This window comes from Artemia franciscana, chromosome 10, assembly GCF_032884065.1.
Source record: "Artemia franciscana chromosome 10, ASM3288406v1, whole genome shotgun sequence".
Classification (NCBI taxonomy): Eukaryota; Metazoa; Arthropoda; class Branchiopoda; order Anostraca; family Artemiidae; genus Artemia; species Artemia franciscana.
In genome coordinates, this window is record NC_088872.1 from 16,406,234 (window position 1) to 16,432,734 (window position 26,501).

The 26,501-nt window shown below is 34.9% G+C and overlaps 1 protein-coding gene across 2 annotated transcripts in view; it reads left to right on the plus strand.

Moving 5' to 3' along the window:
- Positions 1-26,501, plus strand: part of LOC136031842 (uncharacterized) — a 30,240-nt gene that overhangs the window by 2,335 nt on the left and 1,404 nt on the right. For both annotated transcript variants that reach the window (XM_065711680.1, XM_065711679.1), the window contains exons 3-5: positions 8,420-8,710; positions 18,032-18,195; positions 22,942-23,078. In XM_065711680.1, coding sequence (XP_065567752.1) covers positions 8,420-8,710; positions 18,032-18,195; positions 22,942-23,078 — 592 coding nt within the window. The remainder of the gene's footprint in view (positions 1-8,419; positions 8,711-18,031; positions 18,196-22,941; positions 23,079-26,501) is intronic.

A 26,501-nucleotide genomic window follows, 5' to 3' on the forward strand; every position in this document is an offset into this window, starting at 1 on the left:
GTCGCCAGAAGCCACAGAATTGCACACTCCTCATATATCTTAATCTCTTCAAAGATTCGCTCTTTGCCCTCCTGTGAAGATCAAGTTTCCTCGAAACCCTTCTTTTTGTCCTCTTTCCACCGCATTTACAGACGGCCTACTTTTTATTTGGTCCCAAAAAGCCCAATTTCTAGCAATCAGTCATCCTTCATCCGTAAAACGTGGTCTAGCTATCTAGACCTTTGTTTCAATATAACCCTGGAATGTGATACCGTATCACATTTTTCAAGCAGCTTATTTATTAATTTGCAGTCAGTTTAAATATCTAGATTCACTTTTTTTATTGATGAAAAGGGAACATGAAAAAGTTAATTGAATCCTTTAACCTCAGCCAAGTTTAATGTTTTAGGAGAAAATGATACTTTTCTCGAGCTGTGTATCTCTTTATAGATTTAGTTCTCAGGTCATTTTCCTCAAATGGAAATGATAATTAATTACCTAGCTAAGGAAACTCATTTGTTCATTAAGACAAACGACAAGGAGTATTTTTACCCAGAACTGGGTGACTTGCTGAAGTAAAATCCAAGAGATATAAAACTATATTTTGCTAAAACTAACATTTGTCAATGGGACATTAATGTATATATATATATATATATATATATATATATATATATATATATATATATAAACCAAGGTTTATTGCTGGAGCAGCAAATGTCCAACCTGCATTGCTGCTACTGACCTCTCTTTAATTTTAAAGGAAAATGTAAATAAACTTAAAACCTATTGTTCTGGTATTAAAAAGTTTTCGAATTTTAATCCATATTGGAGTGTCAATAATTCACTGCAGGTGATAGAGTCTTTAACAATGGTTTCAGCTAAAAGAATTGAGTCTTTCGATTTTGCGACAATGTATACTACATTAACACTTAATGTAGTGTTAGATAATTTAAAAACTATTATCAAGAAATCTGTCCTCTTATCTAGTAAAAGGTTCTTAAAAATAGACACTTATAATAAAAAAGCTATATGGACAAATTGCTTTAATACCACAGTTAACTTGAGATGTTACAGCTTGGATATGATTTTTGAGTTATTAGAATTTGTTTTATACAATACTTATATAAGATTTGGTGGTGATTTGTACAAGCAAATCGTGGGAATTCCCATGGGAGGGAATGCCAGCCCATTTATAGCTGACTTGTTTTTAAGTCAACTAGAATATAAATATATGATGGATAAGAATAATCCAAATAATTTAAAACATGTTTTGTCAAATAATAAAAGATATTTAGATGATATTTTGGTCTTAAATTGTAAGGATTTCATTGATATTTCTAAAAATATATATCCATCAGAGCTTACTCTTGAACCTAGTCATGGCGCTGGTAATGAAGATCATTTCTTAGATTTAAATGTTAATATTTGTGGTAATAATAAATTAAGTTTTAAAATGTATAATAAAACGGATGATTTTGATTTTGAAGTGATTAGTTTCCCATTCCCTGAAACTATTATACACTCAAATATCACATATTCTGCGTTTTTCTCACAGTTACTTCGTTATGCAAGGATTTGTAATAATTATATTGATTTTAAAAATAAATGTAAAATCTTAAGCCAAAAATTGATATCAAGAGGTTTTTCTGCAAATAAATTAACTTGGCAATATAAAAAATTTAGTTTTCATTATAAAGAACTTTTAAATAAATATCAAAAGAATTATCTGGAAATACTTACAGAAATTTTCAACTAATTTCGGAGGTTCGACAAATGATGATGCAGCGCCATTTCTTTTGAATTGTGTTTCTAATAGAGTGGATTTTTTTAAAAAATAGCCACATGGTAAAGATGAATTCTATAATTGTTTAGTTCATTAATTTTTTTTTTTTTTTGCAATGTGTTAATACTTGTGATTTGGTAAATTTATCATATTTAGTTTACCTATTGTTGCTAAAAAGAGGGATATATTAACAGGATAAGCTTGTTTTGGTGTTACTTGGTTGTTTTACATTTGCTGGGTTATGGTTGATGGTGTTTGGCTATGCTGTTTGACCTATGTGATTGTATCGATGAGTAGGGTTAAGGCCTCATTCAAGTGCTGGTCTATATTAATCACTAATTTAGGAAAACAGTCTTCCTTTTCTCCTTTTGTCTCTTTTTTTTATGTGTTTGTGCTGTTGCATTGGTGATTTCTCTTTTCATGATATATATTTTATTTATACATTAATCTTGAAATCGGGAAACGTCAATACATTTCTAATATTACGGGAAACAAAACCAAGAAGAGTTCAACAAATTTCTTCTTCTTAACAGGTTACATTGATTTTTCTTTAAAAACAGGGGTCAGTAAAAATAGATTTCTTCTGAACCCAAAAAATGGAAATCAACACTATTCCTTATTAGAAACGACAATTATGACCGATCCACACCACAGTCACACACGATGACAAAAAATAAAATGTTAAGTGCCATAGGTGATTTTAACGTCAAACTTGTATTTCAAAAGCAGAAGATTTAGAAGTGGAAAATGGGCAGAAATTGCTTTAAAAAGCTTATGTCAAAACTTCCCAACTATTATCTACTAATATTATACCTTATTATTTTTTCCTGAAGTCCTGTAGATAGAACAACTGCTGTGCCTTTGCTAGTTCAAAAAATTATGCCTTAAATTTAGCCTTTGATCGCTCAATAACAAATCTTATGCCTGGAAGTTGAACAATGCTCAACTCGAGAAATTAGTGATGGCACACGTAATTAGCGCTATGGTCCTGATAAAATTTTGGTTTTTTGACAAGTGTAACTATAATGTGGCCCGGACATTAAACTAACAAGACAATAGAAATTAATGGCAGTGAATTAGCGCGATGAAAAAATGTCAACAATTCGCCTTTCAGAACACATTTAAATGACAACAACACGAATTCCTCGAAGGATTTTTTGCCGGAGCGGTAAGCTGGATGATTTATAAATAAATCATCAGACTAAAACTAGTTGAACTACAGTTATCATGGGGATTTGTGAGGTAGAATTAGTGGATATGCAAACGTTGAAATGGTAGAAGTGGTTAAGTAAACGTCGTTTTCAATCGGGCGTGGAAAATGATTATTTTGCAAAAAAAAAGCATAACATTCTTTTCCAATCTACTTTATTTGTATTAGTAGCCCTCTAAGAGGGGAAAAATCCTCTTACCATGAATTTACTTCCCCTCTCCTTCCTCGAATGACTAGGACATTATGATTTAAAATATTCGACGTTTTGTTTTTGTTCTCCTGGTAAAACCGTCAAGTGGTATACCCAGGATTTACCTATTGGAGAGAAAGAAGGGGAACGCACCACTAAAGCTACTAATTAACAGAAGGGAAACTAAAAGGAAAGTTTTTATTCAATGATTAGCATATGATCTATGTCCATAAAATACTCTAAAATAGGTAAATACTGTATGTAAATAATATGGCTGAAACAGTGAATTTCTGAGGCAATGGGTGGTACTTCAATTCTTCTACCCCCCCCCCCAACAATGGCAAATCCAGGGGGCCACGGGGAGCACCCCTCCCCTGACGTAGTGGTGTATTTTTGGTTGGGACCGCTTGTTCTGATTGGGGTTGGGACGAAAGTTATTTTTTTGTAATTGGATTTTAATAGTTGAGTTTTTAATAAGTTTTTGATTATTAAGACTTTTTCTTTTTGGAAACGAGTTTGTAACAAGGTTTCAGTTACTTTTTGTGATCTCTGTTAGATTTTACTGATGAAACATACCGCCAAAAAGTATTTTATTAAATGTAGGTGTATCAAGGGAATTTGTCCGTATTACCACAAAAGCCAACTGGGAAGCGAAAAATCTTCATTTCTTAATAACAAGGAGGGAAAATTTAAAACCCTAACTTCTTTAGACTGTCGAAATGATATTTCAGGATTGTGCTGTCACAACGGGGCTGAAAAGCAAAATATTTGCTTCTTTTTACAGTCACAATTTGTTTTCGAATCTTGCTATGGCACTTAGGCGAAGAAATTGATATCGTTAATTTTCTTGGCTATCTGTTTTGGTTTTTTCTGGTTTGCTTTTTTTGCAAAGTGGGGTGGTTTTTATAATATTTTTGTTTTTTAGGGGATTTGTATTATAGAAAGTAAATGTATGAGAAGTGTAAAAATTATTAATTTAAGTTTTGGATTTTGGTGAGCAGATAGCGGCCACTTCAGTGTCCAATTTTATCGAATTATTCATCCTAAAACATTAAAATAAAGGCCAAACTTTTTAGAACTTTAATAAAGGTTCATATAAGTATATACTTAAAAATAAGTATATTAAATAAAAAAAAAACAGTTTTTTAACTGAAAGTAAGGAGCGACATTGAAACTTAAAACGAACAGAAATTACTCCGCATCTGAAAGGGGCTGTTCCCTCCTTAACGCCCCGTTCTTTACGCTAAGGTTTGACTTTTTCTCTCAACTGCACTTTTTAAAACAGTAAAACACTTTAGCGTCAAGAGTGGGGCGTTGAGGAGGGAACAGCCCCTTTTATAAACGGAGTAATTTCTGTTCGTTTTAAGCTTTAATATCGCTCCTTACTTTCAGTTCAAAAAAACTTGATTTTTTATATAATTTCTGAATGTTTTTGAATTAATGCAGGTTTTGATTTTGGTTCTCCGCACATGAATAATTAGAACAAAATTTGCATATTATTTTTTTTGCTAAATGGCTTTCTCTTAGTTTTGATCGGATGATTTTGAGAAAAAAGAAAAGGGAGAGGAGGCCTAGTTGCCCTCCAATCTTTTGAAAAAGGCAAGTAGAACTTTTACTTTTTTACGAACGTTTTTATGAGTAAAAAATATAGGTAACTTACGTAACAAACTTCTATATTCGTATATCTCTATTACGTGTATGAGGGGGTTTGTCCCCTCGTTAATACCTCGCTTTTACACTAAAGCTTAAATGTTGTCCCAATTCTTTAAGAATGACCCCTGAATCACAAAGACCGTAGAATAAATATTTGAAATTACTAAAAATAATTTAGCGTATAGAGCGAGGTGTTTAGGTGGAGATGTAACCCACATATGTGTAATAATTTATGTTTGTTTTAAATTTTAATGCTGTTCCCTACTTTCAGTTGAAAAAACTTTTTCATATTTATTTTTTCATTGTTTTGTTTTGTTTTAAATAATACTAGAAAATCCTGCGCCCCATTCATCGAAATTCTCTTCACCTATAACAAATTCCTCCATAGAAATATCCTCCTACGTAACCCCCTCCCCTTAACCCTCCCCTCAACCAAAATAAAATACCTATGAAAACGTCTGTACACTACCCAATAACCATTACAATATGTAAACAAAGGTCAAAGTTTGTAACTCACAGCCCCTCCCCGGGGACTGTGAGGGATTAAGTCATCCCCAAAGACATAGTTATTAGGTTTTTCGACTATGCTGAGCAAACGGGCTATCTCAAATTTCTATCCGTTGACTTTGGGAAAAAATGAGCGTGGGAAGGGCCCTGGGTGCCCTCCAATTATTTGGTCACTCAAAAAGGGCACTATAACTTTCAATATCCGTTAGAATGAGCCATCGGGCGACATTCTAGGACCACTGGGTCAATGCGATCACGCCTGTAAAAAAAAACGCACCCGTGATGTCTTGTAGCAAAAAAATACGAACTTCCGCATTTTTGCAGATAGGAGCTTGAAATTTCTACAGTAGGATTTTCTGATGCGCTCAATGCCATGGTGTGGAATCGTTAAGGTTCTATGACTTTTAGGGGTTGTTTCCTCCTATTTTCCAAAATGAGACAAATTTTCTCAGGCTCGTAATTTTTGATTGGTAAGACTGATATATTTAAATTCAGCATAAAAATCTGATTCTTTTGATGCATCTATTAGTATCAAAATTCTGTTTTTTAGGGCTTCGTTTACTATTGAGCCGGGTCGCTCCTTACTACAGCTCGTGCTAACGAACTGTTTGATGAGTTGAAATAATCCTTCAAAGGTCGGATTAATTATTTACAAAGAACAAATTTGTGAACAATTGTTTATAAAAGAAGGCAAAAATTATGTGCTTATTTTTATCTAGCTGGTATAAGTGGGTCTCTGAATTCTCAGTTTGAATCATTGGAATGATATCGATTTTTTTTCCCAACATTTACTAATAAAATTTTGATAAAAAGCGGAAGTTCAAACAACTTGATTTAAAACCACGGAAACGGAATGCAACTACAATATTGCTTCAGAATTTTTCACCTTCTCATTACCAACCGGTCACAAAATGTAGTTATGTTTTTGTATAAGGGTTGCATATATTTGTCGATAAATTTGTCTAAGCTGCTACATATAACGTTGAGGATTTTTATACTTATTTTGATTCATACCATCCAATTATATTTCCACGACTAGTTGTTTATAAATCAAAATTTTTACAGGACAATTCTCTTACTTAATGCTAAATCTGAGTCAAATTTCATTTTTTTTTTCTATTTTTTGCGTTTGACAGCCATATCGAGATTTAAACTTTGAACTGAATATCTGAAAATCTCAAGATTAAAAAAAAAAATAGAAATCGATCACAGCTTGAAACCCTGAGAATTTAAATCCCCAATCTACACCTATCAAATATAAAAGCAACAAACACATAATTATTTGTTTTAAGGAGTATTTCGACTCATGTACTTAGTTTGAAGCACATACCTACATGCATCTTTATTAGAGTTCGTATTTTTCTGGCGATTTTGGTCTTTTTCAAATATTTTAGGATGAATAGAAGAGGAAATACTAACGAAGAGCTATTAACAGACAGAACTCTAGCCTGACAGCAATAGCCATTATAAGCGTTTTTCTTGTTACGCCCCTAAAAGAACTAGTATTTAATGTTTAATATATCTTTTACGAATATACAAGTTGTATTTTATCCTCATTTCCTACTCTTCATTACCATCATAGTTACTAAGCGATCCCACAACGTTGGGCGAACTGCTGAATGGCACCTATACAAATTGTCACAAAGAGTGAATGAGTCAAGACCAATTTTTTTTTTTTACAATAAAAGCTTAGCTTACTCGCTATAGCGGTCAGAAGTGCAAAGGCCAAAAATTATGCAGAAAATATAAAATATCATATTTTTGTATAGACGATGAACAGCTTTTTATTTATTTTTTTATGGTGGAGTGGTTTTTGTAACTTACTATTTTTTCTATCAATATTTTTATACCATCAACAGATTTATTAGAACTTTGATCCTCACCAGATTTTAGATTAAATTTAAGACCATTTCCACTACCTACCTACGACACATAATTGTCGAGATTCCCTTTAAATCGTAGGTATTTCTTTGTTCGAAAGAAAGTTTGTGCAAGTTTATCGAAGTAACCTATTATGCGGTCCCCCTAAAGGAAATCACGGAACTGCCCCTGCCAAATAATGTGCATTATACGATCCTTATAATTTAATGGATTTTTTTGGTGGGGAGGGGCGCTTTTTCTACCAATACGTCCAATTGAGCGAGTACATTGTAGAGTAGCCAAAAGCTTAAGCTAACTTATGTTACTGAACTGTTACCTTTCCAATCTGCATAACTGTGCAGTGAACAAATCCTATTTCCAACACATTAAATGAGCATTATTATTTAAAAAATAATTAAAAACGGTTACCTCTATTTTTCTGGTTCATGAAATGCAAATGTTTGACTCTGTAAATGACTTCAACTACTCCTCAGAAAACCAATTTCTTTAGACTGAAATTATCTTTCAGTATGATTTGAAGCGTTTTATTTACCTAAGTGTTTCCAATCTTAACTGAACTGTTGCAGCAGTTATTTGTGGTCGCAAATCATCAATCTCGGCTTTTTCTTGAAGTTGACATAATATATGGAACAAACAGTGCGAAAAGTCTACCTGAGTGTAACGAAAAACAAAACAATGATTAATTCTATTGGATCTATAACGACTTTTCAACAATCACCTCGCAAACATATGTTCATGTTATTTTGAAGATTGAATGTTTTCGAAAGGATAAGTTCCGATAGCTCTTGTTTACTTGTCAACTTAGTTCTTTTCTTTTCTTAGTTCTTTTCTTAGTTCTCTTTTCTTTTAATTATATCGAATCCCACATTTAACTAAAGGTGTCTTTCTGTTTCCACAGCTATATGTAATATAATAAAAAACCTGAAAAAGGCCCTTACTAATTTCCGTTTTCTCTCTTCAACTCCCTCCTATATCTCTTCCTTCCTTCTCTCTCTCTCTCACACTCTCTCCCTCTCCTTTTTGCTCTTTTAAATTACGTACTCCCGCATAAAACTCTTCAAAAGTCTTTTCAGCAGAGGTTTTTACAGCTAAGGGCTTAGCTAAAAATTGAAAGTTTCTTTTTGAAATATGTCATTATAATCATGGCAGCCAAATATCCGTCTTTACTGAATATTTCCATAACAGAAATTAGTAATTATTTGATCATTTTCAGAATGGAGACAGTCCAGACGGTCGAAATTCAGTGTTGTCTACTCGCTCGCAGTCAGTTGACAGGACAAACAATAAGAAGATTAGATCTAGAATAAGAGGAACTGAATCTCAAAAGCTCGATCAGCAAAAATCAATGGGTTCGACTTCATCTCTAGTAAACATTGAATCTACCACTGTATCAAAGTCGCCAGTTGATAGCCTGGCTTGCACCGGAAATGGTGAAAAAGGAATTGATGATTGGAGGGCAGAAAGTGGAATACACATGTATTCCGACACAACTATTTCATCAGAGGTAAGTTGTGCAGGTTTTTATATCCAAGCTTTTAAATTCATAGTAAGAACGTGTTCCCTAGTCAGAGGTTTAGTTTGTCCAATTTATTATTTTTGCCTATCCAACTCACCTACCAGATCAACAAGAGCCACATTGACGGTTTAATTTTAAGCTGCCCTTGTATCCCAAAACATTATTAAGAAGAATTAAAGTTCTACCATCAGAAGCAATGTTGAAAAAAAAAATCATGTTGTACAAGTAGTTGGAGAAACTTGGTAGTATTTATAATCAGGGGAATCTCTAAGAAATTTATTCTGATTTATTGAACTGCTGTTATTATAGAATTCATAACACTTAGTGGCTAATTAATCCTGATGTTTCTACAGTTTCTTATAATTTATTCCAAGATTCAAAAACATGTTTATTCGTCTTCTATGGTTTTTGATCAATAAAATATGCTAGAGGTTGTCTAAACCCAAAATGTTCAATACAAATTTATGGACCTCCAACTTATTCCTTTTTCTCAAGGGGTTTCCTACTGAGGGCAACATTTTGCTGATTTCTGAAATAATACTGACAAGATTTTTTCCAATAAAACCAGTTGAAAGATACGTGGAGCGATATTCGGGTCTTGTAATTTAGATTTTACCCTGTTTGCATGTGATAACCATCAAAACTATTCTAAGAATTTTCAGTCTGCCCAGTGATTTTCCCTTGATTGCATGTTGAACCATTTCCTAATGTTTTTTTTTTCCTTTTTTGGACTCTGGTCCTTGAAGCCAGTCGTCAAGATTCTATAAAATTGTTAGAGCTACTGTAACCAAGAGCAAACTTATGAAATAAAGAACTTATGAGGATGCATTCACGAACACGCCTGTTGAAGAACCCTGTAAAGGAACGACAAACATGGTCCAACCGGTTGGAGTATGGCCCCAACTGGCTTGTGCTGCGATCTTGCGCTCCGTAGACCAAATGCAGTGGTTCTTGACCAAAGTTGGGCCATACATCATCTAGGTTTTTCTAAGACCTTGATGTTTTAGTGATATTTAGATTTTGTTACCAAAAATTTTACGCGTATTGACATGAAGGAAGCTTAACAGTCCATTAACTTCAGAACTTTTTTCGAGTCATCCTCTGGATATATTTTATACTAATAAAACAAATTTGCCTAGGAGGAGCATGGCCGAAAATGAGTTGGGAGCCACTACCCCAGCGTATATTCAGCCGAAGGGTGCGCATCCTCCACATGAACTACCAAAATATTTCCATGCCCCACCGATAGGGCTTTTGCCCCATGTTGGGAATCACGCATTTAATGCAATGAAACAAGCTCTCTGTCAGCTAGACCCCTCTGTCAGGCATGTAAATAGGAAAGTATTTTAGAGGGGAAAGTTTAATTAAAAAAAAAAACTATACAAAAAGGCAAACTATAAGTAAAATATATGAGATATACATCTATATAGATCTTTCGAATCTTTAAAGTTTAAAATTGATTGTACCACATTAATTTATTTTCTACACTTTTAAAATTTTTAAAACGGAAATTTTTGCCCAAAGAAGTTTTATAAATCAATTGAAAATCATTGTATTCAGTTTAATAATTTTAGTATCCTTTAGTCTGAGTCAGCTAGCCTGAACTCAGTTTCCAAAATAATCAGTTTAAAAAAAACTCTAATTTCCAAAATAAATAGGCTTCAATATCTATTTGCTTACTCCATTTTTAGTTATATTTCTAGCACTTTTTTGGAAAAATGGCAAAAAGGCAAAAATTGCACCGTAATATTCATGTATTGAAAATTGATTTAGAAAATTGCCAGTGCTCTAGCGTTTCCTTATTTCGGATCTTGTATGTTATTTCTATTTAAAAGTTGAACAGTTGTATCTGAACTACAAGTAATCACTTACCATTAAGACTGAGATAAAAAAAAAGTATCAAATGATAAGAATAAAGAAAGATATATCGTTTTGGAAATTACTGTTACCAGAATAGGCGTATCCAGAGTTTTGTTGCAAGGGGGGGGATATTTATTCGGGGACGTTTTATACAAAACACTTCCAAAAATGTATCAAAAATTTGGTTGTACAATTTTTGTTACAATTTTACGAGTCGAAAAACATTAGGGGGGGGGGTTCAAACCAGGTACCTCTCCTCTCGACACGAACTTGGTCCCTAGTTGAGAACTTCATCCAAGAGTTTGTTCTCCGAGAGTTCGTGTATCTGACCCTACCTCTTATTCCTGACTACCTCGACTGGGTGTATACGTAGTTGTATAGTGCAGAAATACTTAGTTTGTTCTTGCGCCAAGAGCATAAAAATTAGGAAATGAAATATACATCTGGAATTTGGAGAACAATTCCGATAGGCACATACACATATATTTTTCTATGGTTGAGGTGGCATAATTACCAAAATATTAAAAAGACGGGATGTCTTAAGAAATAGTCTCAGATGGCCTAACATTTTAGGGGGCTCATAGCCCTGAGACCCTTGCGTAAGCAGTGGTCTTCCTCTATACGAATATTTAAGGTTTAAACAATCTGTCAAGGAGGCACACTCGTGCCTCTATAAAGAGGCGACACACGACAATGTTAAGCGATCTTCGGTTCCAGTGGTCGCAGACGGATGGGGAGGGATGCATTTTGTAGCCCAAGCTCCAACTAAGAAACCTGCAAAATTTCATCCCCCTCCAACTTTTCCTTCATGGGGAAAATATGGCCGAAAGTTTCGACCTGTCAACCCAAGCCCCCCTTTAACGTTGTCCGATCGGGCTGAAATTCACAAGTTAAGGTCCCCTAGGGCCCAAGAGCTTATCCGCGAAATTTCAGCTTGATCCGATAACTTCTTCCCTGTTTTCCAGAAACCACGCATAGCCACTTAAAATTCATTTACTTTTTTTTCCTAGACGCCTACAGGTCACATCCGACATAGGATCTGGGTGTACGAAGACTTGTGGAATTTCGATGTGGAATTCTCCGAGTAATTTTCCTGGAAAGTTTCGTAGGAAAATCTTAACCCCCCGAAAGTTTCGACCCTCCAACCTCCCCCCCCCCACCCCTTTTAACGTTGTCCGATCGGGCTGAAATTCACAAGTTAAGGTCCCCTACGGCCCAGGAGCTTATCCGCGAAATTTCAGCTCGATCCGATAACTCCTTCCCTGTTTTCCAGAAACCACCCATTAGCTATTTAATTAACGGATTTCTCTCCATAAGAGCCCATGTTAATTTGAAATTTTTAAAAGCTATTGAGAAGTTATATTTACACACATGCAAGTTATTAGCTCAGTTGGTAGAGTGTGAGACTTATCATTTGAGAGATAACAGAATATTAGCTTCTTATGAGCAAAAGAAACATTTCGGTCATTCCATCTATTTTTTTTCTTTTTTATACAATGATTTAAAAGCGGGGGGGGGGGGCGGCAGCCACCCAAGTTCCTCTCCTAATTCCTGTACGAGGAGTACAGGAAATATTAAATTACATCCACCATGGATTGTAGAAAAACGTACAGAAATAATATTAAAAAAAACTTCGTTTTCTTAAAGAGTTAAAGAGGCTGCGTCCCAAAGTCGAACCTTAAAACGTACAGGAATTAGAAGAGGCAGTTGGGGGGCTGCCGCCCCCCAAACCCCCAGCTTTTAAAGACTCTTTTGTACAGGTTTTTTTTTGGGGGGGGACTTCATTGTTACTAATTACTAGTTTCGGCGCAATGGTTCTCCTGTCCTCTTGTGTTTAACATTTTTCGAAGTTATTCCATTATTCATTCATTTCAATTTTTTGTTAATTAAAAGAGGGCCTTTCCGAAGCCAAGAGCTGGGGGTTAGCAAAAAAACAAAAAACCTGTACAAAAGAGTCTTTAAAAGCTGGGGGTTTGGGGGGCGGCAGCCCCCCAACTGCCTCTTCTAATTCCTGTACGTTTTAAGGTTCGACTTTGGGACGCAGCCTCTTTAACTCTTTAAGAAAACGAAGTTTTTTTCATATTATCTTTTTAAGAGTCCTTGAAACCTAGAATATTATTTGGGCAAAGTGTGACAGCTGAGGGTAAAGGTATACTAAAAGTTAACAGTCCTATCATCCATATTCAGGAAGTGGTTAGTTCACTATTGCGTGCCAAATTAACCCTACTTTCTTTCAAAGGTAGAGGACACCCTTCACGCTTCACAAGCCTGGTTTTGTTGATGGTAAACAGGAACATATTCATCTGTCAGATTTCTTATTATTTAATTATTTGACCACAAACTTCTTATGGTCAATACATACAAAACTGGAAGTCCGTCTGCTTTAGTTCATTTATACTTCAATCATCTTGGGGTAGCGAATAATTTACACAATTTCCTATCTTTCTGTTTCCGCTCACATTGCTGTTCTCAATTCCATGATGCATCTTAAAAGTACACTCACCGCATTTGCAGCTAGAATTTAGTGTAAGTGTAATCTTTTCATGAAAATAGCTGATACATGTAAGCAATATAAAAAATCATTGGACAAAATAGTCAACATTTGGAGACTTCGGTGGAGAGCAAGTCCACCTCCTCCAGACGTTCTTGTAGGATCTTACTAGCGATCCGCAAAGGATTAAGCGTTTCTTTTTCATATGACCTCTTCACTTTGCCAACAATTTTCTGAAAGACACATTTTTTTTCAGAAGACACCTTCAAGGCAGTTATTTTGAGCAAATTTTGCTCAAATTTTGCTCAGAACAAATTTTGCTTATTATCTAGCCAAGAACACATGTAAACAATTTTTCAAGGGGATATGAAACAGTGACATCAATTTGGGAAGGGATAGATGACAACCCTCCTAGATACCCCCCTAGATTAAAAAAATGCCCTTTTTTGGATTTTTTTCTTCTTGAAAAATACCCTTTTTTAGTATCTTCATTAAAAAAATTGTAAAAAAATTGCCCCTCCACAGATTTCGTAACATTTCATCCCCCCATCAATTTTTTCGTGGATTGGTATCACTAATAATAATGGCTTAAAATTCCTTAGAAGGACAAAAGGTCTGGCTGGGGAGACCCTGGGCCATGCCCTTTTCTTGCCCTTTGGGTGACCAAATAGCTAGCTTTTGACACCTGCTCACAGGTTTTAGCAAAAATGGTAAATTCTGGTTTGTTATCATACTCGTGTTTACTTAATTAGCGATTCCACATTACATACGTTATGATCTTTAAACAAAGCTAGTCAAAAGAGAGTAGTATCAATTGAGGTGGGGGGGTACTTCCCCACTTCCTTTGAAATTTGAAAACCACCTATAATAGTATTTTACTTTTGAAAAGAAAACGAAAAAAATCAACGATATTGCCCCTCCATAGATTTTGAAGAATATATATTTCTTTGTATCTTCAATAAATATTTGATTTTAAAAAGTTTTTTCACCTACCCATTAGACTTTCGTGGATTGGAGCCCCTGTGACTTCCCCCTCCTTTGAATAGTCCTTATTAAAGATCATCCAAAAATCATTATCGTCATTGCTAGTTAACATAAAAAATTTCAGGTTTCGAGGGGGGTTAAGACTAATTTCCTCCTGGGTATCATCAACCCTGGTAACGGCTTGTCTTTAATTGATAGGGTTGATACTGACTGTGTTTCGATGCTATGAGGATTGGATTCATGCTGATGTTTATGGGTATTAGGAATGGATAAATGTTATGGATATCTATCCCCCATGTCCCAACAATATCCTATGTAGATTAGGATATTGACAATATCCCACAATAAATATATAGAATATTTATTTATTTTCAAATATCGAAAATTGCATTAAATTAAAGAAATAAGGCAAAATTGGCGTTTAGGTGTACAGGCTACTTCAGCGTTATGATTTTGCTTGGTAGTATTATACAGCATCAATAGTTTTTTTCTCAGATACGAACTACTTAAATCCTTTATCCATGACCTAAGGTTCAATTCCACGTATTGTAGGGACTTAAAGACTTAAGAATGTACTTACAGCTCTTTTATTTACATAAAAGTCTAATTTACAGTTCGTTTCAAATTTTAATGTTGCTCTTTACTTTTAGTTGGATTTTTACAAGGAAAAAGCCGAACGCTTTTTCCTGCATAATAAATTTTCATTCTTTGTCCAGAGATGAACTATTATTTTTTGCATCCATTTCAAACATCACCTTAATGTCCAAAATAGTTACTTCATGACAGCGGAGTAGTTAGTACTAGGCCCAGGAACTAACGGGACTCAGGTTCAATCTCCAATGTTACAAGAAACTATTTCGCATATATAGACTGGAATATTTTTTTAATATCGAAAATTAAAGTAAATTTTAAAAAAAGGCCAAATTTTTGTTTAGGCGTGTAGGCTACATTTAGCTCTATGATTTTGCTTGGTAATATTATGCAACATCAGTAGTTTTTTTCTCAGACACGAACTGTTTAAATACTATATTCTTGAGTCAAGGTTCAATTCCAAGAAAGTGTTGCAAGGACTTCATGAGTTGGAAATATATAGTTATAATTTTCTTTTAGCAAAATTTTGATATTTGCGGTAAATTAAGAAACAAACTGTTTAGGTATATGGGCTATACTTTTAGTTCTGTGATTATGCTTACTAATATAAGACAACATCAGTAGTTTTTTTTTTTTTTTCAATTACAAACTAATTGTCACCGTTTCCATTTTCATATCATATGCTAAAATAATTACTTTTTAACAGCGTAGTGAATTAAACTATGGCCCCTAAGCAACTGGGACAGAGGTCACGTCCAAGATTTTTATTGGGGGATGGGATTATGTTTTTTTAGGGGGTGGGGGTTCAAAAGAAACTTTACAAAACGAATCAAAAATTTGTTTATGCGTATTTGTGTTACCTATTTGCAAGTTGGACAAAATTTGGGGGGAGGGTTCAAACCCGGTAATAAGTCCCCCCCTCACCGAGATATGGCCTTGATTGGGACTGTAGTTCAATCATGCAGGTAATGTTACATATAAATTAATACGGTTTACAAGCTTTTGAGGGATATGTGAAATGTCCCTCAAATTCTTATTCTCATTCTTAGAATAAGAATGTATGAGAGTAAGTAGAATAAGAAGAATAAGTTTCCCCAAGGAAAGTAGGGAAAGAAAAGGAGGTAAGGGAAGCATCCATATTCTTCTGGCTCTTTAATTGTGATCCTGATGAGAAAAATTTTAAATTAATAGAAGTTAGAGGGATACCCCACCCCCTCTACTCTTTTTCGTTTTTTAACTTAATAATCCAAGCTCTTAATGAGAAATTGTTCATACATCCTTTTAGCAACTTAAACACATACAGTGTGTTTTGATTTACTTCAATATTCTACTAAATATTCCTTGAAAGTTTTACTTTAATTTCCTCAGCCTCAGTATAAGTAATAGTTGTAACAGTCGTAACAATACCAATTGTGGTAACATGTATGTAGTACTTTTTTGTTAGTTCAGTATCCCCATCAAAATACCCCGAAAACTTGAACTTAATTCTTCCAGCCGTTCCTAAGATATTGCGGCGGATACACCCATTTAACAGCCTGCATAGACACATTGTCAGGGCCGTATCCAGGAACTTAGTTCAACTTCCCCTCCAATATTCCTCAAAATGTTCTCTTTAATACCCTTGGACTTAGTTGTGGCAATAGTCAGAGCAGTAGTAGTAAGAGTATCACAAATAGTAGCAGTAGTACCAACGCAGCAGTAGTACTAGTAACATGCACATATTGCCTTTCGGTTATGTAAGCACCCCCCCCCTCCATCAAGTACATGAAGTTTTAACTTAATATTATAAGTTTTTCTTACAATATTGTCGATATGCCCTTTTGATAACCTATATGCCCATAGTGCGTTTTAATTTAGTTTGACTTTTCCCTCAGCATTCCCTAAAACTGCTACCTTCTAACCTTAGCTTTAGTATTAGTTGATACAGGAATTGTAGATTGAGATGCACCAGTAGAAGTAGTAGTAGCATTAGAAGTATTGTGCACCTATTGCCTTTTGGTCAATTAATCTTCTCCCTAAGCCAATTTAATACCTTCGACTATTCCTGAAAAGACACTTTTAACGACCTACACACACGCAAGGCGTTTTGATTTAAATCAACCTTCCCCTCAGTATCCTCTTAAATTTTCAGTTTCGTATGCTTCACCTTAATAGTACTAATATCATAGTAGTTTTAGTAGCAGTAGTAGTTGTATTACTACTTATATTGGTAGAAGTTGTATTGGTAGTAGTAGTAACAGTGGTGGCATTGGCATTTTCATAGGTTGCCTTTTGATCTATTAAACATCCTCCTGATCATGCCCTGGAAGTCTCAGTTTGAAACACTAGGCTGTTCCAAAGATATTGCTGATACGCTCTTTTTACAATTATATGGATATAGCATGATACTGATGTAGTTTAACTTTCCCCGCAACATTCCCTCAAGTTGTCATCTTAATATCCTCAGCCTTAATAACAGTCGCTACAAATGCAGTTGTTGTAGTAGGTAGTAGGAGTAGTAGTAGTGATGGAAGCAGAAATAGTAGCACTAGTAGTAGTAGCGTGCAAATATGGGCCTTTTTGGTCAATGATCATCCCCCTCATCATTTCCCCATAGTTCCAACTTTATGCCCTCAGTCATATCCGAGTTACGCTTTTTCGATGGTCTGTATGGACATTTTGTGTTTGAATTTAGTTCTACACTCCCTTCAACATTCTCTGAAAAACTTCATCTGAACACCCTTGATCTTTTTGGGCACAAAGGATCAAATATGCCCTCTTTCCCAACAACAAATATTTTATGTAAACAATGGGAGAATTGTATAACTTCCAGTCCTTGCCCTGAAGGCTCTAGGGGGTTGAAATCCCCAAAAACATAATTACTGGACTTGTCAACTGTGTTGAACAAAAAGGCAATCCCGAAATTTTGATTGGATGGAGTTTGAGAATTAATGGGCTTGGCAGGGGGGATGGTTGCCCTACAATCACTTTTGAAACTTAAAAAGGGTACTATAACTTTTAATTTCTGGATAATTTATGGGATAAGCTCCTTTTGAAGTTTTTATAACCCCTCTTTCTATAAGAAGTCCCTTCGTAAAAAAAAATTACAAAAACAATACATTGTGCCCACTTCGCTCTTTACTCAGGCAGAGCTGTTACGCTGCCTACGATATCCAAAGTTTTGTTTGGCAACAGCAAACTCAGTCAAATCCACTTTCGACAGGCTGAGTTTGATTGAATGCTGTGGTCGTTCAGTTTTGACTAAAATCATTTTCATACTTATTCACTTTTTTCTATGGAGCTGGCCAATTTATTATCGAACCTCCTTGCAGTATTTAAGAGGAATGATGACCTATTTCATGTATGCTTAAAGGTTTTAAATCAATAAAGTAATCACTTTTTAGAACTCTTCTCATGGTTCAAACGAAGAAATCTATAGAATAAATGACTCTGTTGCATCTGATCCTTGTCTGTCGCCTTCTTGCCCATCAGATGACTACGCCACTCAATCAATTAAATCAAATGACAGCTTTGAAACGGCGTTCGAAGAGAAATTAGCAATCGCCAGGTAAGTTCAATTCTTGTCTAACCAGGTCTAAAAAGGTTATTACAGTCTGAAAGGCTGATATCTGAGGAAAACAAACAAAAATAAGAATAATGGATTGGTTCATATGTATATATATATATATATATATATATATATATATATATATATATATATATATATATATATATATATATATATATATATATATATATATATATATATATATATATATATATATATATATATATATATATATATATATATATATATATATAGTTCAAACGGCCCTCGACACTTTGAAAGTTTTTTGATCCTCCAAGCCGTTCCTGACAAATTGCTGATAAACTATTTTGATAGCCTAGGCACATATACTGTCTTTTAATTTGCCTTACTACTATATTGCGGATAGATTCCAATTTAAACTGGGACCAAAAGTACGAAATTTCGTAGGAGTATCAGTGAACAATAATACTTTGGCCTCTCACCCTCTACCCACTAAATATTACGTTTGAAATCCCCCTCCCCCCAACACTTTCGAAGTTTCAGCTCAATCCTACATGTTTTTTGTTCTAAAAATAACAAAATTCCGAATATTTTGGCTTTACCTCCGAAAGTCTTTATCAACGGGAAAAACCAAAATAAAACTAAAATACATAGCTTAATAGAACACTATACAGCAAAGTGATAAAAAGAAAAATCAAAACACAAATGCTGTGCAAAAAAATGAAAATAAAATAAAACTCATATGCAAATAAATACAATGGAGCTATTCAATTACTATAGCACAATGCACAAGACACAATGCAAGACAAAGCAATACTTCCGCTATTTTAATTTTCCTCTGACATTCTAATCTGGCGAAATCAGGACCGTGAGCCTAAAACTAAATTTTTACACATACACTAGGTTAATATAATTGAAATCAAGTACAGGTAAAGAGACCGTTAATACCTTTAAACCTTCTTGTTGGAATATAGTAATTTTTGAGTTGCCTCCACTTCCTTTGCTGAAGTTAAAGTTTGAAATCGACTTCCCCCTATAGCCAATAAACCTGAAAGCTCCTAATCGATCTCACAAACCTTTCTTTAAAATCTGACAGATATGCTATTTTGATAGCCTGAGTGCACTTTCAATTTTTGTCTCTAATTCACCATTAATAGATTCAAGCCCCACAGATCCTTATAGTACATAAACTATGAGGCAGATTGGATACAACGATTTTTAAACCTGGACCCCTCCCTCATTGGAATAAAGAGGACCAACATACCCCCCCCCCCAAACACTCCTTGGATTTTCAACTTGATCTCAAAAGCCGTGATATATATAATGCCATAGACAGCTCAATGTAATATTTGTTTATTAGCCTCAAAAACAGCTAAACATCTTCATTTCTCAGTCAGGTTTTGATTGTCCATTTTTCTCTTTATTAACTTAATTTTCAATTTTTCCTTTTCGCTTTAATTCTTTCTCCTCTCTTTTATAGTGCCGCTTTAGTGCAATCATGCGATCCTTCTTCTGTTTCTCATTCTCTGCTGTATTTCCGTGCTATGGAGCCCTAAGGAGTCCTATGGTGCACTGTTTTTCGCTTGTGTCTGGTTTAATAATAATCCATTCAAAATCCATTCCATTCCGTTCCGAAATCATTCCGTTCCAAAATCCATTCGAAATCTTTAATAGCTCATTCAGTCTTATTATTTTATTTATTTGTCGTTGACATACAGATGCATAACAGATCATGCGAATTGCAACACATTGTTAACTCTTCTTTATTTCGTCCTCTTTTCTGACAATTAATTTTAAAAAAACATTTTCTGAAAAAGATGTTTTTTAAAGAATTAAAAAAAAACAAGTTTTTTTAAGTGAAAGCAAGGAGCGACATTAAAACTTAAAACGAACAGAAATTACTTCGTATATGGAAGGGGCTGACTCCTCATAAACGCCCCGCTCTTTACGCTAAAGTTTGACTCTTTCTCTTAACTCTACTTTTTAAAACAGAAAAAAAATTAGCATAAAGAGCGGGGTGTTGATAAGGAGGCAGCCCCTTTCATATACGAAGTAATTTCTGTTCGTTTTAAGTTTTAGTGTCGCTCCTTACTTTATGTAAAAAAAATTGTTTTTTTTTATTTAATTTTCGGACGTTTTTGAATCAATGCATGTTGGATTTTGGCTCTCCGCAGATGAATAATTAAAACAAAATTTGCACATTTATTTTTTTTTTGGCTTAATGGCTTTCTCATAGTTTTGATCGAATGATTTGAAAAAAAAGGAGCGGGGGTGGAGGCCTAGTTGCCCTCCGATTTTTTGGTTACTTAAAAAGCCAACTAGAACTTTTGATTGTTTTACGAATGTTTTATTAGTAAAAGATATAAATAACTTACAAATTAGCTTACGTAGCGAACTTCTGTATTCTCATGTTTTTATCACGTATATGGGGGGTTCACCCCCTCGTCAGTACCTCGCTCTTTACACTAAAGCTTAAATGTTGTCCCAATTTCTTAAGAATGACCCCTGAATCACAAAAGCCGTAGAATAAATAGTTGAAATTACTAAAAATACTTTAGCGTAAAGAGCGAGGTATTAGGAGGAGGTGAGCCCCTTATGTGTGTAATAATTAATTTTTTTTAATAATGCTAGAAAATCCTACGCTCCCTTCATGGAAATTTTCTTCCCCCATGACAAATTCCTCCATAGAAAGTTCCCCCAACATATCCCCCTCTTTTCAACCCCTCCCCCAGCCATAAAATCCCCCTGAAAATGTCTTTACACTTCCCAATCACCATTACTATATGTAAGCACTGGTCAAAGTTTGTAACTTGTAACCCCTCCCACGGAGACTGTGGGGGACTAAGTTGTCCCCAAAGACATGGTTATAAATTTTTTCGACAACACTGAATAAAATGGTTGTTGCAGAGTTTTGATCCGGTGACTTTGGGAAAATATTTAGCGTGGGAGGGGGCCTTGGCGCCCTCCAATTTTATGGTCGCTTAAAAAGGGCACTAGAACTTTTCATTTCCGTTCGAATGAGCCCTTTCGCAAGATTCTAGGACCACTGGGTCGATACGATCACCCCTGGGAAAAAAAAATAAATAAAAAATGAACACGCTTCCGTGATCTGACTTCTGGCAAAAAACAGAAAATTCCACATTTTTGTATATAGTAGCTTGAAACTTCTACAATAGGGTTTTCTTATACGTTGAATCTGATGGTGTGATTTTCGTTAAGATTCTATGACTTTTAGGGGTTGTGTCCCCCTATTTTTTAAAATAAGGCAAATTTTCTCAGGCTCTTAACTTTTGACGGGTAGGACTAAACTTGATGAAACTTATATATTTAAAATCAGCATTAAAAGGTTATTCCTTTGATGTAGCTATTGTTATAAAAATCCCATTTTTAAGAGTTTTGGTTGCCATTGAGCCGGGTCGCTCCTTAAATACAGTTCGTTACCACGAACTGTTTGAAAGTAAAGGAAATATTAAACTTAAGATCAGAAGAAACAGAAACCTACAATAACTCAAACTCAAAACGACTAGAAATTACTATTAAAATATAAATGAAACCCAAAACGAACAGAAATTGAATAAACAATCATAGCGAAAAAAACATACAACATGTAAAGTATAAATGAATAAATAAATCTTAAAACGAGGAAAGCTTAAATTGAATATTCAAATAAAGCTTAAAACCAACAAAAATCACTACAAACAAGAGTTTGGGTTTTGCCTGCCAAACTCTTCTATCAAACTCAAGAGTTCGGGTTATTTTCAATGTTGTAATAAGTACCAAAGAAAATATTTGTTATATAATTCATTTTATAAATATTGTTATATAACTCCTGGGCATAACAACGCTTGCCCCGGGCCTTGAGGAGGGGTGTCGACCGCGGAGTTTTGTTGTCTTATTTTTTAACTATTTTAAACAAAATGGCTATCTTAAAATTTTTATGCTTTTGGGGTAAAAATAGTGGGGGGAGCTAGTTGCCCGCCCATCAATTTTAACTCTTAAAAAGGCACTAAAGCTTACGATTTTCAATAGAATTGTCCCCTCCGAAGTTTATACAACCACCCCTTCCATATGAAATGTCTCTGGGGATAGATAATGAATGAATAAATAATAAAACATTGAAGCCTTATGGCCTTTACTATAGGGAACGCCAAAGCGTTGCATCTGATAGAACTCTACGGATGGCTATTTTACTTGCACCGTTTATTCAATAAAAAATTAAATTCAGTCTTCAATGGCTCATTCAATATTATTGCTTCATTTACTTAGTCACTGATTTATGGACCCGTGGCAGGTCATTCAGATTGGAGAAAGCACTTTATCTTCTTTGTTTATTCTTTTGAAATCAAGCAGTATCACAACTTTAGTCGATGAACGATTACATATTAATCGTTCATTTGCACCGGGCATTTTCTCCGGAAATGCCCGGTGCTCTTGGATTTACGGGAAATTTATTTGCATGGGATTAATTTGATGCTTCCGGGTATTCTACAAAATAGTAACCCAACCACAATATTTCGAGTGGGAGTATATATAGAAAAATCTTTAATAAGAAGAAAAAGTTTTATATGATTAATTTCTTTTGTAGTTAGATTAGGTACTTTTTGCGTTGAATTCTGTTTTTTTTTTTGTGCGTGTTCGTACTGTTGTTAATTTCCTTGCTTGTCTGTTATTTATTTATATTTTGTGTGTATATGGCCCACGGGTTTTTGAAATACACTTATCTATCTATCTATCTATCTATTAATTTTCTAATTTCCTTCACAGAGACGAACAACTTCATACAAAGAATGTTACAAAAGAAGATGCTAAGCCAACCATAAAGCAGGAAGATTACTGCCCCCCTGGATGTCGTCTATTGGAAGAAAAAGAGAAATTACACCGACTGAAGGAATTCGAAAAGAGTGAGTAAACCAAGCTGTTTAGAAAGCAGGGGACCTTAAATATGGGTCGTCGCTGTCAAATAAAAGCAAAATCTTTACGCCGTAGCATTATTCAACTAGTTTGCGCTAACAAAATGTATATAGTGACATGTGCCGATAGTAACAAAAACTATAGAAAGCCTAATTTTGATAACGATCAGCATTTCAAAACCATTTTTGTTTTTGGTGAATCCAAATATACAAAACTTAAAGTTGTTCATAAAAAAAGATGTGCCTGAAAAAACTACATAATATAAGAAAAAAGAGGAAGCAAATGGGCGTGATCTTGAGGAAAATTGCGATATCATATTTGGCATTTATAAAAACCCGGCTGGGGAGATTACTAACTCCTATTGACACCTGCATGAGAAATTTCATCGTTTCTGAGAATTTTGGAGAATGATTTGATTCTTGTTTTCCCAAGGGTAATCGTGTCAAAGCATTGGTCGTAGAATATCGGAAAAGGACTCATTAAATGAGAGATTAAAAACCTTAGCATCCCTTTCATGTAAAGAAAGATATCATACCACAGTGAAATGTAAATTTCTGCCATTTTGTGCCCCAAATATATTCTTTTGGCCCAAACAAGGCCAAAATACTTTCAAATTAAAATTCTGAGATGACCTAACGGTTTAAAATGGTTTAAAACAAGGTGTACACATAGCCTAAAAGTTTCAAATACTACATCAGCAAGTTGCAAATTTCTGCGATTTTATGCTGCAAAAAAAAATCTTGGCCCAAATGGGGCCAAAGTGCTAATGAGGAAAAACTTTGAGATAGCCAACAGGAGCTTTACTGAATCAAACAAAATAAATACATTTTCTTAAAAGTAAAAGTGACCTTAAAACTAAAATCTAGAAGAAATTATTGTTTGTATGGGAAGGGCTGCCCCTTCTTCAGTCCCCCATTCTTTGGAGCCATTGAATTGGAATGAGAAGTATTTCAAAACAACGATAAAACTTTATCGTAAACAGAAGTGGGTTGAGGAAGGTGTAGCCCAGACCCGCCATTTGGGCCAAATCTTGGGGTGGGCATGAACACCATTTTAGGCCCCCTCCCCCCAACTTTCACGTAAGAAAAAATGCGAGTTTTAGCAGCACATTGATTGAATACTCTAAGTAAAAACTCATTTTCAGCACCCGTGTGTTGCATGGAAATGTACTGTAGCCCAATGTGGAACTCAGCCACACTGACATCTAAGATTAATTATAACATCAAAGATCATAATCAACAAGGTTAAGTGATTAAACTGAAAGTGGAAAATTCAACCAGACTAAAGGCTGGCCCTCTACAGCGAGAAACTTTCTTATTTAAGTAAACAATACGTCAGTGAAAGTAATAGGCGTGCAGTAATTTCAAATCAATTGGACAGAATGGATTATGTTGGACATAATGGATTATTATGGCCGGCAAAGGGCCCTTTGTGGTGGAAGCTTGGGCCCCCCTGAAAAATCTGGGGTGGGCATTTGCCCACCCCTGACCCCCCAAATGGCGCCTCTGGTGTAGCCCCTCAGAAAGAATAGGAATGGCTAGCCCTGCTCCTGTTTGTAAAAATTTGTGTTCCTTTTAAGTTTGATTTGATTATTCATTGTGACTTCTGTTCGTTATGGGTCATATTTATTAATTAATATTAATTTCTGTTCGTTTTATAAGGTTGAGTCGTTGCACAGAATTCTTATATTCATACAACAATGCAAATTAATTTTCCCATTATTACTACTAAATCCCCTGATTGCTCATCGAAGAAACAACCCACCTTGGGTGAACATTGCTGCACACACTTCTCTTCCATCCCAATACGTTCAGGGACTCCCGATTTGCTTCTTCCCATGAGGCTGCTGCTTCTTTTATATCTTTTCTTTTAATTTTTCCCATAGCATTCTAGAAGGTCCCATTTTTCATCTGGCCCGAGCTGGCTCACCAAAACAATATTTTTGGCAGCGTGCCATCCTTCATCCGTAAAATGTGACCTAATCATCTAGCTCAATGTTTATTATACGGTCGTTAAGGCAGTTAAAATTGCTAAAAACAGTTAAAAGGTTGTTAAAATTGTCCATAGATTATTGTGTGGAAAATGTATAGTATATCTTCCTTGGTCTTTTGGAGTGCTCATATGTCACAGTCATACCCATCCACTTTCATTGCCATTACTTATATTGTTCCAATTTACATCTCTCAATTTTTTCAATTTTTCTTTTGTTGCAAAAAAAAAATTCCGTGGCTTGGATATTCCACTTCTACACTGCATCCTCTATCCTAGGATAACACTACCATTTAGATAAGCAAATCTGTTTGGTGGGTCTTTTCACAGCCTAGCGCCCCTTTTCGTCCCCATTCATTTCTAATGCAAATGACTTAGTCTAATTAACATTAATTTTGGAACTTTTCTCAAACCAGAATTCTCACAACCTCCGAAAATTCATTTCATTGCTTAATATATCTTACCTAGGGCACTCAGATCAATTGCATAATCCAAATCTAGAATTGTGATACCTTCCTATTTAATATCATGACCTATTATAGCCTTTGCAATTTTAGTTAGGACAGAGCATATGAAAACACATATAAACGTGGATAAGACACAACGTCTCTTAATTTCTGGCTCCAAACAGAACCAACAATTAGCGTCACCTTAATCGCAGCAATATTAGTCTCGTACGTATCACTAATCACAGCTTTCCTATCAGTCAGATTAAATGCATGATCATAATCTATCAAAATGATAACCAACAAAGGTCTGATAAAACAAATATGTCTCAATTATTAATCCAAGTGCGACAATTATCCCAACAAATCCTCTCCCTTTTCTAACATCACAAATTTCTTTTCTCATTTTTTTTTACATCATTCCTTGGTCTAATAAGTATCATGACACAAAGCACTTTGCTTCCTACCAGAATTCGATTGCAAGAAGTCCCCAGGACCTCCAGTTGAATGAAAAATAAGTAAAAACATGGAATCATCTTGGTCACCTCATTGCTCGTCAGTCTAAATGACAGTACACTGGTAGTCTTTCAACGTCATAACGTTCCATGTCACAATTTCCATATTATTTCCACTCTTGGGTCTCCAAGCATTAGGGATTCGAGAAAAGCAAAAACCCCCACTAATGCATCTCAAGGACCTATAGCTCCATTTCAAGTCAATAAAAAACGATTAAGCTGTTTTTTTTTAAATTAATTAAACGGAGACTTTGTCAAAGCGTGGATCGATGTTGGTTTAATGCTTCAACTTTAGAGGCTATAAAATACCATGGCAAGGAGGAATTGATAAAATATTATAGCCAGGAAGAGGTGAAATACACCAAAAATCCCGTTGAAGCCCATAAGAATAGTCTATTCCTCGAAATTCAGAGCATGGCCGTGTCATTCAATAAGTTACATTGTCTTAAGAGGGGTGACACTC